This window comes from Leptinotarsa decemlineata, unplaced genomic scaffold (assembly GCF_025532065.1).
Source record: "Leptinotarsa decemlineata unplaced genomic scaffold, Ldec_3_MD MMD2_tig00000882_RagTag_RagTag, whole genome shotgun sequence".
NCBI lineage: Eukaryota > Metazoa > Arthropoda > Insecta > Coleoptera > Chrysomelidae > Leptinotarsa > Leptinotarsa decemlineata.
The window spans coordinates 13,224,754-13,245,688 of NW_027412556.1; the positions used below are offsets into that span (position 1 = coordinate 13,224,754).

The 20,935-nt window shown below is 35.3% G+C and overlaps 2 protein-coding genes across 2 annotated transcripts in view; both read left to right on the top strand.

Moving 5' to 3' along the window:
- Nucleotides 1–20,935, top strand: part of Dh44 (corticotropin-releasing diuretic hormone 44) — a 256,898-nt gene that overhangs the window by 56,159 nt on the left and 179,804 nt on the right. The gene's annotated exons all lie outside the window — the stretch shown is intronic.
- On the top strand, nucleotides 6,437–11,729 carry LOC141482171 (uncharacterized). Its single transcript, XM_074175045.1, has 2 exons — nucleotides 6,437–6,550; nucleotides 6,999–11,729. The coding sequence occupies exon 2, from the start codon at nucleotides 7,054–7,056 to the stop codon at nucleotides 11,578–11,580; it is 4,527 nt and encodes a 1,508-aa protein (XP_074031146.1). The 5' UTR covers nucleotides 6,437–6,550; nucleotides 6,999–7,053; the 3' UTR covers nucleotides 11,581–11,729.

The window sequence follows — 20,935 nt, forward strand, 5'->3', positions numbered from 1 at the left end:
AAGGAGATGTTAAACATCTCCAGATCAACGTTACCTACTGTTGGCTAATCGTTAGTTCTTGGAATGCAGCTATTGAATGTGTGGTACAAACGATAAAATGGTACGTAAAATGTTTGTTGTTGTCGAGTTGAGCGGTTTCGAACATGTAAATAAATTTTTTTCTTGGAGTTCAGTACAACTAAATTTGCCGTTAATAATATTGAAAAGTAGTGTCAAATATCTCTGTTTCCTTCCAGTTTCCAGGGAGGACATGCTCAGAGATTACAATAACAACTCGCAACAAACACCCGATTTACATGCTCTGTATCTGAGGAAGTTGTGTTGGACATTTTCGATGTTTTTAATATAAGTTACACAATGAGGTGACCAGAAAGAAGAACAATACTCCAGGTGTGGACGGACCAGTGAACAATAAAGGGCTTTAATAGCAGTTGGGTCAGTGAATTCGTGGGTGAGCCGTTTGATAAACCCTAGCATTTTCATGACTTAATAGATAGCCGTGGGTATATGTAGATTGAAGCTCAAGGTGGGATCAAGAACAACCCCAAGGTCTTTTATTTGATTAACACACTCCAAGACATGATCATTCAAAGTGTAATGAAAAGTGATAGAAGGTACATGGGATCGATAAAAGCGCTTGACATGGCACTTTGTGGAATCCAAGTCCATGCCATTTAAGGAGCACCAGTTTGGTAGACTGTCAAGGCCAGACTGAAGCCTATGGCTATACAAAGAGGTTTCAATAATTAGGGAAAGTTTTAAATCATCTGCAAATAATAGTGATTTGGCGTGCCGGTAGCAATGAATAATATCGTCCCAAATTTGACAATTTTGATTGTTCACATACCAATTCATCCAAAAATGGGCCTCATCGCTGAATATAATTTTTCAATGAGAATTAGGCTCAGTTGTAAACTGTTCCAGAGCCCATTCAGCGTACACACGTCGTTTACTATGATCGTTTACGTTGAATTCTGTACGGATGCAGATCTAAGTCACGACGCAAAATTCGCCAAGTTGTTGTGTGCGAAAGGCTGAGTCCTTGTGAGCGACGCAAAATCTACTGCATTGGATTCTCCTGCACACTTTCACAGATAGCGACGATGTTTTCAGCAGCCTTTCTTCAACGTACGAGTGTTGGTCTATCGTTCATTGAACCAGTGAACTCGAATTCATCTACCACCTTGCGAATAGTACTCTCGTTGGATCGATTATGGCGACCGTGAAATGGACAAAGCGCGCGGTACTTTGTCCGAACAGAACAAACTTTTCAATAAAATAATTGTATTATTTGCAACTGTTGTTGTATACTATATTCGTCCATGTGACTTGGCAAATCAGTCTGAATAAATGACAACAAGATGGCCGTTATCGATTGTCAAAGTTTGGAAGTCCCTGTTGGGAGACCCTATATTAATGAAAGTGCTCAACAGAAGCAGGATTGATGTCTACAGAAGATTCACAAAACCTTAAAAATGGAGAAAGTGTATGTTCACCTTTTTGAACATAAATAGTCAAATGAGTTGAAAAACTAATATAATTTATCTCCTAATTGCGGCAACTCAAATGGTGGAAGGTGCATCGAGAAAAGTTCTGTTATATAGAATGAGTATTTTTTTTTGAAAAAAATGAGCTTGACTTGTTTTTTTGTTCTAGTATATCGCAATAAAAAAATAGTACAATAGGTATTTCAAAAACACCTACCAATAATACTAATCAAAAAATTTTACTGCTCTCATTATATTTCAAGTGAACTCATTCCAAAAGTTCCAAAATGCAATTCATGATCGCAATTTCTTTCCAAAAGAAGCGCATTATAATTTAGAACTATATTTCATTCGATTTACTTCAGATATTACTTTTTCTTTGTTATGGAACGCACTCTGGAAACAAATCAACTTCTAAATGAGCTAAGTTATTAATATTTTGATCATCCCCCTTTGAGAACTCCCAATTTATTCAATTCGTTTCTTCATTGAATGCTCACATGAATGAAACGTTCCAAGGAGTTATATGTTTATCTATTGATGATTTGAAGAGAGCACTGAGATGAGTATTTTTTGAGGTACCTAAATTAAAAAAAAATACTGCAAATAATATCATACCAGGAATATTAAATTATAATCCTGAGTTAGAACCTGATTATGTATTATTATAATTCTATTGTCACAACTGCCATGAATTCGAATGGACTGCGATATTTCACAGCATCACCTTCAAAGAACAAAAACGTAAAGTTTTCTCAGATATATATTTTCAATTGATAATTCGGTCTTTAATGATAAATCCAGCAGATCCATATTTGAGTTATTTATTGTAAGACGCAGTGTCAATATTTTTATTCGGGTTTGAAGATCGTCGATTTTTGAAATTTCTTCCTGACGTTTCGCAGGTGCGAGTGGCTAGTTTCTTCATAGGTTCGAACATCTTCAGTTTATCTCGGCTGACTGGATATTCCGATTGTGTAAAGCATATTAGTGTTTCTAAATTATATCGTCGGACTCTTTAGAGCATAATTTAGGTTAGGTTAGGTCCAAATTGGGTCTATTGGACCCACCACCGCAACCCGCAAGGGTTTATTGTGGCTCACACCTATTCACACTCGACCAAATAAACCCAGCGTATTAACGAAGCCGATTAGTTTGTATGGTGAGTGGTCTTTCAGGTCAGATGGTGAGAATACGACTCTGCCAAACTCTAAAAAACCTGATTCGGTCCCCAGCTGGAAATTTCTTTCAACTCTATGAGCAATTAGATGTCGTCGCGGTGGGTGGTCCACTTAGCCTAGTGACAGCCAACTTCTTCATGGAACGTTTTGAAGACAAGGCAATCCACGCTTTTGAGTTAAAACTGACCTTGTGGATATTCTACGTTAATAACACCTTCGTCATTTGAAAACATGGGAGGCACCACTTGAATGATCAACACCCCAGCATCAAGTTCACCATGGAGACTAAACAGGATCAGCGGATATTATTCCTAGGTGTACTCATCGACTATACTAACCTAGACTAGACTAAGCCACAAAGTATACCGAACCAGAACATCTAGAGGAAGAACGGGAACACCTTCAACTGACCTTGAGATCGAATGGATACTGTGTACCCGAGATCAACAAGGCCATAAAACTGAAGAGTTCCACGGTTCGAAACGGGAAAAAGTCTTAAATGGATGCACGTGCGTATCTACCATATATCCCTATGACAGACGGAATTGTAAAACTCTTGGGGAAAGATACAACAACGCCACAGAGAACTCACAATCAACAGCAGGAGTTTATCGCATACCGTGCACTTGTGGGAAGGTGTATACCGGGACCACCAAAAGATCCATAGGAACAAGTCTGAAGGAGTATGAAAGAGACTGCAGACTAGGCCAAACGGACAAGTTTACTGTGGCGAAATATGTAGTCAGTGAGGGAAACCACAGGATTCTGTTTGAAAACACGAAACTCATCGCCCCCAACCAGGGATACCATAAACGACTGGTACAGGAGGGAATAGAGATCCATAGACACAATTTCAACATAAAAAAAGAAGCTATGAACTTCAACCAAATATGGAGTAACAAACATCATGACGCCAGGTAGAAAAGGGTCAACCAATGTTTCTAACTATTTACCTAATCCAGGTACAGTAATTAGTACACCGAACAACCTGAATCAACATAAATATGCTTTACGCAGTCGAAATACTCAGTCATCGAAAATACAGTCGAATTGTATGAACTTCTGAAGAAGCTAGCCACTCGCAACAGCGAAACGTCAGAATTTTTTTTCAAAAATCGACGGCCCTAAACCCTGAAAACTTCGGCGGCGGAAGCCCTAAACAATTTGTCGTATTGTTAGACTATTGGAACAGAGGAGTATTATATTAATCACAAAAAAGGCGCAGGTATTCACATAAATTCACTTTAACTACTGTCCAGTGCCGACTAGCTGGTTATATCATCTAGAATCAAATTGTTAATTTTTATATTTCTGAAAGTACTATACAACTCAGTTCATTATCTTCGACATAGGATGTAGCAAAAACACATTTAAAAGAGCATTTCATTAGTGCGGACTTCCATTGTCTAATATGTTATCACCTGAAGATGATTGTGGATACTAACAATCGAAACGTCTTGAAGTAACTTGACTTGAAATCTTTTGATTTTCAATTTTCATTTCTTGTTAATAATTTTTCGATTTCATCTCGTGTTAATAGTTCAATGTTTTGATTTTTTGATTGTTGCTTGTATTTTATTTAATTGTAATTTCAGTTTTTGTTTTGCTTAATATAATTGTTATTTTTCAGCTTATCTCTTTAATTTTTTATTGATTTTTTCAGGGATTTTAAACCAATTTATATCATATCAGAAAACGGAATTCCGAACAAATGAAATGCACCACGAAACATTACCAACCACCTTCAAACAAACATTGAAAAAAGTTCACATGAAAATTCAATAATACAACAATAATGCTCTAGTTCCTCCTGAAGATATGGTTTAGTAGAAACATCATGATAAAATAAAGAGCTTTAAATAAATTGATGGATGTAGCCGTTACTACGTGGTAGGAGATCATAATGAAAAGAGAAATGAAAATTCCTATGTTTTTTACCACTTTCAATTGTAACTAACGTTACTGCAGTTTCGTCCTATATGGACATTCTCAAACTAATACAATAAACTAACAATGATTCATTACATTCGCCAATATATACCATTCAGGTACTTGATTGAGTACCTGAATTTACAGTTCACAATGCGTATGTGCCAAATTAAAAACCGGAGAGTAAATTAAATCGATTTGATCATTCAACAGGTTGCATCCGCAATGTTTATGCTTGTAAATTTCCAAGGATTCTAAATAATTGAGTTTGCAACCCTTCCTTGCATAGTGCATGCCAAGGAATGGTTTGAAAACGTCGAATCATTTTTTCCTAGTCTGAAGGACCTTTCATGTTCAGCATACCGTTTTTGGAAATTTTGTCCGCATTGTCCCACATAAACACTATTACACTCCGGACACTTGAGCTTATAAACTCCAGATTTTTCCAACTTGTCGACCTTATCTTTGGCATTGAAAAGGAAATAAGATAACCTGGCATGTAGTCTGAATGCTACTTCCACATTGTTTTTACTGAAGAAGAATCACCAACATGAACCAGTCTTGCCCTAAACTATATGGCCTGATAAAAACACATACAGAGGATAACCCCATAAGACCGGTAGTTTCGTATATAGATAGTCCTGTAAGAGAACTAGGAATACGCCTAACAAGTTGTTAAAAAATATTACCAATTTCGTCACACCTCACAGCATTAAAAATTCACTGACTTTAGTAGAAAACATAAGAAACCAAACCACGCCACATAATTCAATTTTAGTTTCATTCGATGTAAAGAGTATGTTCTCCAACATACCGTACAACAAGTGTAAACCCCTCATTTTAGACATATTAGATCAAGCCAAAGTAGACCACATCACTTCCTTTGAAGTTTCAACAGCTTTCGATGTGTGCCTGAATCAGAGCTACCTACATTTCAACAACAAATTCTATGAATAGGATTCAGGTTTACCAATGGACTCACCCCTTAGTCCACTTTTAGCAGACATATTTATGAATAACTTGGAGACCACTATAGTAAACACCGACCTGGTAAAAAACATATTTATTTTTGGTACAGATATGTAGACGATATTCTTGCCTGTTTCAGAGGTACTACACGACAGCTGAACCAATTTATGACATTCATGAACAATCTCAACAGCAATATTCAGTTCACACTCGAAACAAAGATAGAGAAACTGTTGAGTTTTATTTGAATAAGAATCACTTTGTATTTGTTTTGACATTTTGAAAAATAGTTGAATGACAGTTTTTGTAAACAAGAAGAATAAAAAACCGCTTTTGAGGAAAAAAGAAAAAGTTTGCGTTTTATTTATAGCAGTATATTCCGAAACGATAAACATTGTGCCGGTCTTCGAGCGGATATACTAATAGTGCACATTTCTAGGTAAATATAAACATTGTGCTGGTCCTTCAGCCTAGAGAACGGCAAAATGGAAACACGTAGCAAGACTGCCAAAGCAAAAAGCGAGAGTCATAAAAAGGATGTCACCACCATTAGCGAAGTTAGAAAAGTTGACAATGCTGAACGCGATGCCACAGAAGACAAGTTATCTGTAGTCTCGTCCAGTAGAAGCAGTAGAAATGATGGTGCACAGTCTAAATCGGTTTCAGTATCTTTATCTGTGAGATCCAATGCAAGTATTTATATGAGAAAACTCATGGAAGTCCAGGTGAAAGCTGACGAAAAAATGGCTATATTGTTGTCTAAGCAGTTCGAAATGGAAAAGCAAATGATTGAAAATAGGTTGGCATTAGAAAAAGCTAGACTAAGTGAGAAATTTGATTTGGGAGTAAGTAATACATACCGTTCGGAAGGTGACAACATTTCGTTCAGAAATTCACATCATTCAAAAGATGATATTTCTTCTGTTGATTCTGAAGTGAAAGTGCGTAATTGGTTGCAAAATACGGACGTCAAGAATATGACAGGTAAGAGGTCGTTCCACAAAAGTCAAATTGACAATACTCATAATAGTACAAGGGCTTCGTTCGAAAATAATACAGGGGCAAGACATACACATTATAGAAAAAATGAAGAAGCTTCAGGTGCAGAAATTAGGCAGTTGTTGGCGAGACAATCAATTGACAAAGATTTACCAATTTTTTCTGGAGAAACTATTGAATGGCCAAGTTTTTATCAACAATTTCTTTCAACAACTAACTTATTGGGTTTAACAGATGAAGAAAATATGTGTAGGTTGAGGAAAGCTTTGAAAGGGGATGCTAGACGATCAGTGGAGGGATTGTTGTTATCTATTTCATCAATCAAACCGATTATCGACATTTTGATTAGTAGATACGGTCGAGCAGATTTGATTGTGAAAAGTCTGGTCAATAAAGCCAAGAATTTTCCTATAATGAAGAATAATGATTTCAGGTCTCTGACACATTTTGCGGAAGATGTATCAAATCTGGTGGTTACCCTAGAAACCATGAACATGCAGAACTATTTGGATTGCCCTCAAATTCTGGAGGAAATTTTACAAAAGTTACCCTACAACATGCAGCTTTCATGGGGTGAAAAAGTACTTGAGAAGAATGGTAAGAGCACTTTACAAGAATTTAAAAAGTGGCTGTGGAGAAAGTCGGAAGCAGCAAGCTACGCTCAATCTATGAATGTGGGTAAGCCTTCTACAAATCAGGTATCTGGTAAGTTCTCTCAAAATCAGCCTCATAAAGAGAGATTCAAAACAACTCTTGTTACTTCTCAAGAGAAGAGTACTTCAGTTCGCAAATGTATCATGTGTGAAGAGAAACATATAATAGATAAATGCAAAACTTTTTTGGATCTCTCGATAGACAATAAATGGGATTTCGTAAAAAGTAATGGTATATGTTTTTCTTGTTTGGGAACATCTCACAAAATAAAATTTTGTCGTAACAAAAAGAAATGTGGGGTAAACAACTGTGAAAAAATACATCATAAAAGTCTTCATAATGACGCATTTGATAAAAATAAGGAGAAAAATGATACTGTTAGTCTAGAAATAGTTGCTCATACCACAAAATCATTCAGTACAGAAATTTTATTGAAAATCGCTCCGGTTATAATAAGATCTTCTCAGAATGAACTTGAAATTTATGCATTATTTGACGAAGCTTCAACGGTAACTCTTCTTGATCAAGATTTAGCAGACAAGATGAACCTCGTTGGCGAAGAAACAGAGTTAGGTTTGAAGTGGACCCACGAAGACACTTGCAAGAGATTATTTTCAAAAAAAGTAAGTTTTGAAATAGCTGACAAAAATAGGACCACATTTTATCAGATGGAAAATGCATATACAGTGAAAGACATGGATCTTCCTAGGCAAACGGTTGATGGAATAAGACTAAAAGAAAAATGGAGCCATCTGGAATATATAGATTTTGCTAGTATGGCTCAAGCAAAACCGCAATTGTTGATAGGACAAGATAACTGGGATCTAATCACTAGTCGAGAAGTAATTGAAGGTCCTAAGAACTCGCCAGCGTTATCAAAAACTAAATTGGGATGGATAGCACATGGAAATTTGAGAGAATTCAGAGGTAGACAAGATAGCAATACTGTTCTTCATATTTTCCATAATCAGATGAACTGTGATGAAAAATTACATGAAGAAATCAAGAATTATTTTTCCACGGAGTCATTTGGCGTCAAAATTTCTGAAGATAGATCAATGAATTCGGAAGACAAAAAAGCAGTTCAAATAATAGAATCAGTTTCAAGAAGAACAGGGGATGGAGACCGTTGGGAAACTGGTTTGTTATGGAGAGATGATAGTTCAACTTTACCAGAAAGTAAGTATAAAGCTCTTCAAAGACTTCAGTATCTTGAAAGAAGAATGACTAAAGATTTGGAATTCGCTATGACCTACAAACAGAAAATAGAAGAATATTTAGAGAAAGACTATGCAGAGAAAGTGATAGAAGGAAATGAAGAATCAAGTAAGGTATGGTATTTGCCACATTTTGGAGTCGTAAATGAAAATAAACCCGGCAAATTGAGGTTTGTCTTTGATGCGGCTGCCAAGGTGGAAGGGAAATGTTTGAATGATTTTTTATTGAGAGGACCTGATTTATTGAATTCTCTTGTTGGAGTTATTTTCAAATACAGAGAGAAAGATGTAGCTTTCTCAGCAGATATTCGAGATATGTTCCACAAAATAGTTATCAGAAAAGAAGATCGTGCGGGACAACGATTTCTCTGGAGAAATAATTCCAATGAAGAACCTAGCACCTATGAAATGAAGGTGTTAATTTTTGGTTTTGTGGGCTCGCCTTTTTCGGCACAATATATTAAAAATCGAAATGCATTAGAGTTCCAGAATAAGTATCATCAAGCTGTAAATGGAATAATAAATAGGCATTATATGGATGATTATATGAACAGTGTGTACACAGAGGAAGAAGCTATTCGCCTCATAAAGGAAGTCATTTTCATTCACAGACAAGGAGGATTTGAACTGAGAGGTTGGGTATGCAATTCGAAAGAAGTTTATAGACATATTCCAGAAGAACTTAGGGGTGATGAAAAACTTCTGCAAGAAAGAAACAATTTGTCGCAGAGAATTCTCGGTTTGAAATGGATTCCATCATCCGATCATTTGGCGTTTTCTTTGAATTCTTCAAAAATGAAAAAAATAATTTCGAAAGGAAAAAATCCAACAAAGAGGCAGATCCTCAAAATAGTGATGTCTCTTTATGATCCTCTAGGACTCCTCGCACACTATGTCATTAGAGCAAAAATTCTTTTACAGGATATATGGAGAAGTGGCATAGGTTGGGATGATGAGATAACTCATAATCAGAATATTAAATGGGAGAAATGGATTGATGTATTTTCAAAAATTGAAGATCTCAAGATACCTAGGTGTTATGCATTGAACTTCATTTATGATTTTAATTTACAGCTTCACATCTTCTGTGACGCGAGTGAGCAAGCGTTTTCGGCAGTAGGTTATTTCAGATTTGAGAAGAACGAAAACATTCATGTCTCTTTGGTGATGGCAAGGACGCAAGTAGCACCTCTAAAGCCAATAACAATTCCACGTTTGGAACTTCAAGCCGCTGTAATGGGTTCCAGATTGGCAATAACAATAAGGAAAGAACATTCATTCGAAGTGAATCAAACACACTTTTGGACAGACTCGAAAACGGTTTTGTGTTGGTTGAGATCAGAACCAAGAATGTTCAAAACTTTTATTACGCATCGAGTGGGCGAGATTCAGGAGAACACGAAAATTCCTGACTGGCATTGGATTCCTTCCAATCTGAATATAGCAGATGAAGCTACTCGAGATACAAAAGACATAAATCTACAAGAAAACAGTCAGTGGTTTCAAGGTCCGGAATTTTTATACAATAAACAAGAATTTTGGCCAATGGAACATAAAAGAATAGACAAGGACGAAGAAATTCAAGAAAATCCAGAAACCTTCGAACTTAAACATGAATTCATATTATTGACAGTTTCACATAGAATTGAATATTTACCAGACATCACAAGATTTTCTGACTACATGAAATTGATAAGAAGCACAGCCTATGTTTTCAGATTTCAACAGAATATCAAACAACTTGGCAAAAATCTCCAAAAACAAGAATTGACAATTGAAGAATTGAAGAGAGCAGAAAGAATTTGGAATAGGAAAGTGCAAGAGGATTGTTTTTCACAAGAATACCATCTTCTGATGAAAAATAGACCTATACAAAAATCAAGCAAACTTTATCAATTGTCACCATATATGGAAGATGATATTATTTGTTTGGGAGGAAGAACAGATAACTCTACAGAGCTCTCTCCTCAAGCAAAGAGGCCAATCATACTAGACAATAAACACACATTCACAAGATTACTTGTTCAATTTTATCATTCAAAAAATAATCATGCAGGTCTACAACAAACTCTAAATGAAATAAGGCAAAGATTTTGGATACTGCAGGCCAGAAAACTGGTAACTAAAACAATAAGGTTTTGCAATTTCTGTAGCATAAGAAGAACAAAACCTCAGGTTCCTGCAATGGGACAACTTCCAGAGCAACGACTGCAGAAACCACCTAGAGCATTCACCTATACTGGAATGGATTATTTTGGACCCATGGAAGTTTCTATTGGACGAAGAAAAGAAAAAAGATATGGGGTAATCTTCACATGTCTTTCAATTAGAGCTATCCATATAGAGATCGCAGAATCTCTCACCACAGATTCAGCGATTTTAGCAATAAGGAGATTCATTTCTAGGAGGGGACAGCCTTTATCAATTTGGAGCGACAATGGTTCGAATCTTACTTCAGCAAACCGAGAATTGAAGGAGATAATCAGAAATTTAGACGAAGATTTGATCAAGAGGAAGATGGTATCTCAGGAAATTGATTGGAAGTTTATTCCACCAGCAAGCCCACATATGGGTGGAATATGGGAGCGCATGGTACGATCGGTGAAAGATGGACTGAAAAAGATTCTGAACGAAAAAGCACCTAAGCAAGAAGTTCTTTTAACTTTGCTAGCAGAAGTGGAACATATAGTAAACAGTAGACCTCTGACATATGTATCTTCCGATGGAGAGGATTTCGAAAGTCTTACACCAAATCATTTCCTCATAGGTACATCTAGCATAGCAAAGCCACCTATAACTTTTGATGCAAATGAAATCAACTACGATTTGAAAAAACGTTGGCAGTTTTCACAACAACTTGCAGAACATTTCTGGAATCGTTGGATAAGGGAATACATACCCACACTCACAAAGAGATGCAAATGGTTTCAAGAAAAGAAAAATGTAGCAAAGGGTGATATTGTCATACTCATAGATAATAAGCTACCAAGAAACAATTGGCCATTAGGAAAAATTGTTGACGTACACCCCGGTAAAGATGGAAGAGTAAGAGTCGTAGATATCAAGATTCAAGACAATATTTATCGCCGCCCTGTTGCCAAGCTGTGTCCAATTCAGTTATTAGAAGGAAGTATTCAAAACTAGTTCATTGTTTGAATACAGGGGGAGAATGTTGAGTTTTATTTGAATAAGAATCACTTTGTATTTGTTTTGACATTTTGAAAAATAGTTGAATGACAGTTTTTGTAAACAAGAAGAATAAAAAACCGCTTTTGAGGAAAAAAGAAAAAGTTTGCGTTTTATTTATAGCAGTATATTCCGAAACGATAAACATTGTGCCGGTCTTCGAGCGGATATACTAATAGTGCACATTTCTAGGTAAATATAAACAAGAAACAGATAAATTTCTTAGACCTGGTCATTACACACAATCAGAATAAATTCAAGTTCAATGTTTTCAGAAAACCTAGCTATACAGACATCACTATCCCAAGCGATTCTTTCCATCCATTCAGTTATAAATTAGCAGCCTACAACTCAATGTTGCACAGAGCATTCTCACTGCCTTTGTCTGCAGACAATCTAGCTAGAAAAATTGATACAATTACACAGATAGGTCATAATAATGGTTTCAACGCAGATACTATCCAGAAGTTAGTCAGGAAACAAAGCCGGAAATTCACTCACAGATTAATATATCCTCAGGTCAAACAACCATAAATCAAGAAATGGGTTACGCTAACATATTTTCGAAAAAGAACAGAAATAATCGCTGGTTTCTTCAGTAAAAACAATGTGGAAGTAGCATTCAGACTACATGCCAGGTTATCTTATTTCCTTTTCAATGCCTAAGATGAGGTCGACAAGTTGGAAAAATCTGGAGTTTATAAGCTTGAGTGTCCGGAGTGTAATAGTGTTTATGTGGGACAATGCGGACGAAATTTCCAAAAACGGTATGCTGAAAATGAAAGGTCCTTCAAACTAGGAAAAAATGATTCGACGTTTTCAAACCATTCCTTGGCATGCAACCACAAGTTTCCGAATCTAAACGACACGGAAATTCTGCACTATGCAAGGAAGGGTTGCAAACTTGATTATTTAGAATCCTTGAAAATTTACAAGCATAAACATTGCGGGTGCAACCTGTTGAATGATCAAATCGATTTAATGTACTCTCCGGTTTTTAATTTGGCACATCCGCATTGTGAACTGTAAATATTGTATTAGTTTGAGAATGTCCATATAGGACGAAACTGCAGTAACGTTAGTTACAATTAAAAGTGGTAAAAACATAGAAATTTTTATTGATATATTCAATGTTTTATTCGTTTTTCTGTAAATTCCTAACTATCAAAGAAGGAGAAAGTTGAAATGTTTTTTTCTTAAATTGAAAAAATATTCTTTGTCTCCCGAAACTTTGACCTCTATAACAGAAAATAGGATTTGTTGTTGGGAAAAATTGATGAAGGAAAGCTGATATGACCTTAAAGTGTTCGTAAGCAGTATTTCTCTTTGCATACAGTTAGAATTTCAAGGTATTGGCCGATACTTAATGAAAATCCATAACTTATTCAACTTACAATTTATTGTGGGATACAAAAGCTTCCTTGACCTTGATCATACTTGAGAAAGCTATTGTATAGCAATAAACGAGTTAAGGTTTTGTAAACTGTCCAATGAAAATCTTATAATAAAGTGTTACTTGATTGAGAATCTTGAATATACCTCGAACTTTGTTCGAGGTATATTAAGTGGAGAACTGTTTGAGAACTCTTTCATCTGGAGACCTGCGATTATGTGGAATAAACTTCCTGAGAACGTTTTTCCAAATGGATTTATTCTCCAGCGATTCAAATCTACTGTGAATCGCTATTTTGGCATAGGCACCACTTTGAGAGCGCCTTAAGGATTTTTCTATAGTGCTTGTGTTTTGTCCTTATGAAGAAAATCTAAAAAAACTGTTGGATTTCAGACAGTTGATAAACTGAATCTGAATCTTCAACTTTCTTGTGTCAAGTGTACCAGACATTAATAGAAAAAAATCTGTAAAATTGCTGAGAAATAAACAAACTGTAACAATGCATCTGTTGACGATAAAAAATGTATCTTGTCTAAGTTAAGTTTTGTCTGATTAATTTCATCATTCAAAGCGGTGTATTTTCTCCCATGTTTTTTGTATCTCACATCTTCCTGCAAATCTGTCGAAAACCAATTCTATCGTATTGTTCTGTTTCGAAATGAAATTGTCTTTCAACATTTGGTTTATTACCGATGGATTCGTACTTCAATTTTGTTTATCACCAGATAAGGTCGTCGGAAAATCCTTTTATGAAGGAACAGAATAAATATATCTGAACGAATTCGTCGACGTGAATCCCCAAAGGATATAAATCACGATAAAAATGATACCATTGCATATTACCCAATAACACTGTTGAATAGAATATAAAAATTCGATGAATACAATGTTTTATGCAGTCGATTACTCTACTAATTACATGTATCTAAACTACTATGATATCATCGGATATGATTTGATTTATTTTACATATTCATGGAATGAGTAAGCAAGATATTAGGCTCTCCACAATTACTGAAAGAATGCATTAGAAAAAAATATATTTTGAGTATAATCACACGTTAAAAGGTAAGACATCGTTAGTCCTTAGCTCGCACAAGTTTCTCAACTTCTGAGAGTTGTCGTTCGTATGGGGGCGGCAGCTGATTAACGGAAAAACAAATTTTAAACAAAAATTTTAAACAAATAATAGTCGTTAGCTTCAATTCCTACTGGTAGTGATAGCGTTGATGAACGTACGACAGAAATTTTTATCTTCGCCAATCACGACCAGGTAAAAACGGCCTTCGTCGATTTCATCGAATCCCGAGCATAAAATTTTTATGCTGACGAAATGAATCGACTTGTTACGTTGGCAAAAGTGCCCTGATTCAAAAGGCGCTTATTTGGATTTAATTGAATAAGTATTTATTCAGATTCACAACATATGAAAACCCATAGTCAAGCATAAAATGGCCAACAACATAAATAGTCATCTCTCGGAGGTATTAATCCAGTCATCACCTGAAGACGATTATGGATACTAATAATCGAAACGTCGTGAAGTTATTTGGCTTGTAATCTCTTAATTTTTTATGTTCTTGTTCAATTGTTTTATTTTTCACTTGTATTTTATTTTACTGTAATTTTATTTCAGGGTTTTTATATTTTTTTGCTTGATATAATTGATTTTTGTGTTATTATTTTTAATTTTTCATTTGTATTACTTCTTTCAGGAAATATTGTCAATCACTTTCAAACAAATGAGTAATCACTACAGTTTAAAGTAGACTCATAAAAACGGACAAAACTTTTGGAACGACCTAACAGCCTTTGTCCTCAGCTGTTGATAAAACTCCGACTTAGGTTAGGTTAGGTTGGGTTTAAAGTAAGTGAGTCTATTCGACTCTCCACCGCAACCCGCAAGGGTTTATTGTGGCTCACACCTATTCACACTCGACCAAATAAACCCAGCTTCTTGACGAAACCGATTAGTTTGTATGGTGATTGATCTTTCAGGTCAGATAATAATGACAATAATAATAATTTTATTCACAACGTGTACAGATTAGAGTACAATTAAAACAAAATATGTGAACAAAGTGGTTTAGCGATAAAAGCAGAGCTGTTGTTTCGCAAGAAGTTATAAAGAATATGTAAGTACATAAATATTTGTATGAAAGTAAGTATGGCCTTCATGGAATAGAAAGTACAAAACATTTTATTAAATTTTGTGAATTTGGTGTTATAGTTAAGCAAATTATATTTTGGTTGAGGTAAAATAGGCCGATTAAATACTAGACAAAAAAACCTTAGACAAATATTACACGTTCTTTAAGAGTAAAATATTAATATACAAATAGATAAAATCTTAGGCAATATGGATAAGATTATGCTACTTACAATACAGTATGATACAACTTTGGGATAAATTTGACTAAGACTAACTTATTTCACTCTAACAGATTTTTTTAATTGTCTATCTTTTTCAAGAATGTGTTTTCTTATCTGTTTTTTGAATATTGGTTTGGAATAAGAATTTTTCATTTTATGAGGTACGGTGTTATAAAATTTAATTGCCACGAAAGAATATGCTCTTTGTGAGATTGACTTTTTAACACTAGGATAGGTTAGTTGGTCGCGATGTCGTGTGTTATAGTCGTGGTTTCGTGACAATGCTTTATTTTTGCTGAAATTATATTTCACGTTTGTACAATAGTAATATAATTGTCTCATATCCATAACTTCACACTCTTTTATACAGGAGATCTGATGAGAAACATGAATTTCTAGACATGATCAACTTCATGAATCTCCTTTGTAATACCTCTAATGGATTGAGGTGTACACGCAGAGCTGATCCCCATGCTGTTATACCATATCTCAAATGGCTCTCTGTTTAAAAAAAAATCTGTTTTGAAATCTGTTTTTCCGTTAACCAGCTGTCGCACCCCTACGAACGACAACCCTCAGAAGTCGAAACTTGTGCGAGCTAAGGATTAACGAGGTCTTACCTTTTAAAGTGTGATTCCTAACACGGGTTGGACGATAGCAAGTGAAGATCGATCGTTCAGACTAGGGCTTGAACCACCGACCAACACGGCAGTCAATTCGAGTGAGTGAACAGAGCACCCACGCCGAACCGCTTGGCTACCGACCGACTAGGGAACTATATAATTGATTACGTTTTTTGTGAGGTAACTAATTTTTCAAGGAACGGAAGTTGTGAAGCATTGTTTGCAGTTTTTTTATTGTATATTTTATATGAGAGTCCCACCTTAAGTTTCTATCTATGTAGACGCCCAAGTATTTGATTTCTCTCAGGGAATATTTTTATTGTTTTTCCTTGTTCGCCGACATCAATAGTTTCAAATGGACAATCATTGGATAGATTGCAGCTAAAAGGAAGAAAATTAGTTTTTTCCAGATTCACCGTCAGGGGCCTTTGGTCAAACAATTTTTTGAGCAAGTGGAAATCTGTTTCTACGTTCTTTTTTAAATCAAGCCAAGTGTCTGCCTCCTAGAATGTCGCAGTATCGTCTGCGTATCCAATTAAATAATTGGATGCTGTCCAAATTGAATAATTCATTTAGATATATATTGAAAAGCAGAGGACCCAGTACCGTACCTTGTGGGACTTCACATTCCATTTGTTTTTGATTGCTAATTGTATCTGCAATTCGCATAACTTGTATTTTATTTCGAAGATAGCTTTCAAAAAGCGTTTGGCAGTTCCCTCTGATAACGTTATTTTTTAAAGTTTATAGGAGTAGTTGATGATCGACAGTATCGAAAGCCTTCGTTAGGTCTATAAATAGACATGAAGAAGGTTTTTCTTTCTCCAAGGATTTATGTATCAATTTTGTCAGTTCAAGAATCGCGTTTTCGGTTGAGGTTTTTTCTTTGAAGCCAAATTGTCTATCTGAAATCAATTCGTATTTGGTTATAAATGAGTTTATTCTTTTCTTTAGCAATTTTTTGAAAATTTTTGACAGATGGGAGGATATGAGTCACTACTGCAGTTTTGAATGAGTCGGGCCACACACCAAGTAATATACATTTATTAATAATAAAAACTAAAGGATCTAGTATATAATCTGTTTTTTCGTTAATGTAATATTGTTTTCAGCAGTTCTGCTTTGATTTCGTCTTTTCCTACCGCCGTTTTGTTTTTAAGGTCGCAGATCAAAGCGTTTACTTCATTTTTATCAGTTTAAGACAAAAGAGATGAAAAACGAGGTTATTATTTTTGACTATTTTATTTGTCAATTTCTTTCCAATTTCTACGAAATTATCGTTGAATTCATTGGCTATGTCTCTGTTTTTTGTTAGGAGTACTCCCTGATCATTTTTTATTGGTCCAATTGTGAATGATTTAGGTTTAGTGCCGGTGATTTCTTTCACAATATTTCATAGTTGTTTGGTATCTTGTTTTTTGTATTCTATTTCGTTCTTATAGTAATTTTGCTTGGTGGTTTTTATCAAATTGGCGACTTTGTTTCTCAAAATTTTGTAGCGGGGCAAGCACAAAGTATGTGCTCTGCTGTTTCATCATTTTCCAGAGGCGACACACACTGTCTTTCGACAGTCCGAGTATCTGCATATGATGATTCAAATGACAGTGACCTGTAAGAAGGTCTGTTAGACATCGTAGTTCATCCCTATTGTAGTCCAACAACTGTTTGGTATCAAGCTTCGAAGGGTGAATAAACGCCTTGTAATGAGCCAATCCTGAAAGATTTTGCCAGAAGTCTATAAATCTTCTTGCCATCCAGATGTTCAATCTTTGTTTGGCAAAACCTAAAGCGATGTCAATGACAAGTTCTGGTCTAATGAAGCTGCTTGCAGCACCCTCCTTTGCAAGGGAGTCAGCAGCCTCATTGCATTTCAGGCCAGTGTGGCCAGGCATCCAGACAAGAGACAATATGTTGAGTCTTCCTGTTGTTGCCCAGACTTCAAGATATATGATCACTTATATCAATATCACAAACTACACCGAATACGATTTGATCTCCATAAAAATATCGCTATTGCAGTAGCTTCCTCGTAGTGAATTACATATTAATATACAATATGTTATTCACTACGAAAAAGCTACTGTGATAGCGAAACATGTCTGTCAGCCAAAAAAAGTTAATGAATCACGATAGAATACGGTTTTGGGAAGGTTACACTGTCGGGCCCTTCAAAAATACCAAAACTATTTTCCCATTCACCTGACCTAACGTTTTGATAAACGTAAGAACGCAGTCGATAAACGTACATGGATAATTGGATAGAATTGAATCGTGTTTACACGCTGAATTGCCCTTATTTTTATGTCCTTTTGTTCTGGACTCTACCGTCGCAGCACGTATACAATACCTCCAAATCACATACTATACTTTTTTATTAGATAATTCTTGTGGATGCCAAATGACTTGTCATCAACAGAATGTTCGATCGGAGTCATATTGGAGACTTATATGGACATGCATGACATGAGTGTGAATTATAAGGATTTTTTACATACAGGGTGTATCAATGAAATTGAAAGAAAACTGATTTCTCATAGCTGTAAGTTATGAACACAATAAACCTTTGTCGGTTGCAATGGAGAGTCAAATAGACCTATTCACTTTTGACCTAACCTAAGTTATCAACATATCATTTGGACTTCTCAATTTTTATTCAGAGGAACGTCTTTTACTCATATCTTCAATCTTGTCACTTCCAAACCTTGGACTTCTGCGAGTTAGTTAGGGATCGGGTAATAAATAACCTGTGATTGTTTTTCGACACATGATTTTCAGATGCAGATAGATAGATTTTCTGAACAGAACTGCTGGTCATCATAATTACATTTGACGTGAATCCAGCTTCAGTCGTTGAAGTCTACACATAACATCCAGAAAATCTGATCTTGGGAGCTGAAATCTATGTTGTTGGCTCTTTTTTTTCTACCATTGAATTTCATAAGATGAACGTACTCAAAAATGTTACAAAGGTTATGAAAATACGTGAAAATACCAACCCTTATATTATATATTTTAGGATAATATTCTCCTGAAACATCGAAAACAAAACTTTTTTGAACTTTTATAGGTGAATACATTTTACAATTCAAAATTGAATAAAAACTACCACTAATAGCTTTTTATGAATGAATGCTTTATTTATCATTGGATAATCAGACTACAATATATGAAGAAAATATAAAAAATAAAAGAATAGTATGGAACATGCTGAAATTTTTATACATTAACATATACATAAATATACACACACAGATATATACCTACATACACAAAAATAATATCATAATGAACCCACACCAGGGACTACCTATTTTGTATATACAGTGTGACCCATTTTTAATGGAAACACCCCCCTCAAATTTGAAATTGTAAACCGATTTTAATAATTTTTTTTAAATGTCAAGTACTAAAAGGTCTACTTTGGGACAAAATTTGAAATGTTTATTAAAGTTTCAGGGCATACTACGATATTTTTTCTTAGTCGAAAATCGGGATTTTTTATTAGCGATTTTTTTATTGAAAAAATCACTACGCCACTGGATTCAGAGTGCCTCTAAACAGGTGTGACCAAAATTTCATGAAAAAATATTCATTATTAACAAAGTTATGACAACTCAGCTAACAGTTACAAAAAACACCCTATATCAACAGATATAGCCATGAGTATTTTTTTTATGATTTCAACAATAAAGTGCCGCCAGATGAAAAAAAAAACAAATAGCATAGATATTTTTAATGAAAATAACGGAATTACATTCAAGTTTTCACGCAAATTAACTAAAACTAAGACCTAATATTGCAATGTAAATCTTAGTTGCCATGGAAATGATATTACAGTTTAACACTTGTGAAAGATTTAAGTGTACTATTGTCAACAATATTCACCCTACAGTTCTTCGAATTATTTTGTGTCATGGCTGCAAGATTGAGCGTAAGAGAGAAAATTGAAATTGTACGCCTTTCGGGAGATGACGTTAGAAGTGCTAGAGAGGTTTGTAGAGAATTTAATGAGAGACATCCAGATCGTCCTCGTATTAGCTGCGGTACGGTAAATAAAATAAATAAAATATTCAATGAAACTGGTGCAGTATCAAAAATGATGTAAAAAAGTAATCCTGTACAAAGACGAAACAGGAATGACAGGAATGATCAAATCATTTTAGATTATTTCGGAAATAATCCTAATGCCAGTATAAGGAATGCCACTTTAGATTTGAATATTCCAAGAGAAACTATTCGGAGATGTCTCAAGGCGAAGAATATTAAACTTTTCAAGTCAAAATTTATACACACACTTCAAGAAGGCGACGAAGCAAAACGCATGGAATATCGTTTATGGGCCCAAGGGGAATATTTAAACAATAGAAATTTCGTAAAAAATATTTTATATACCGACGAAGCCACTTTCACTACAAATGGAGTAGTGTCATCACAGAATTGTCGCTATTGGGCAGCGGATAATCCTAACTGGGTAATAAACTGTAAAAGCCAGTATTCCCAAAAAATTAACGTCAGGTGTGGGATATTGAACGAACGAATTATTGCACCTTTCTTTTTTGAGGAAAACATTAATGCGCAGAGGTTTCTAGAATTTTCAAACACAGAGTTTTGGGATGCTATTCACGAGCTGCCAATCAGTGAACGATCAAATTTAATTGTTCAGTTAGATGGGTGTTCAGTTCATTATGCCAGAGCTGTGAGGTAATGGCTTAACGAACATTTTCCAAACCGATGGATAGGCCGTGGTAGTCCCTTTATAGAGTGGCCACCCAGATCTCCAGACCTCACAGTTTTGGATTTTTTTCTCTGGGGACTTCTCACACAAAAGGTTCACAAAAACCGCTCAGGAGATAGAAATGAACTTTGTGCAAGAATTCGACAGGTATGTGCAGATATTAGCCCTCAAGAACAAAGGAACGTAATC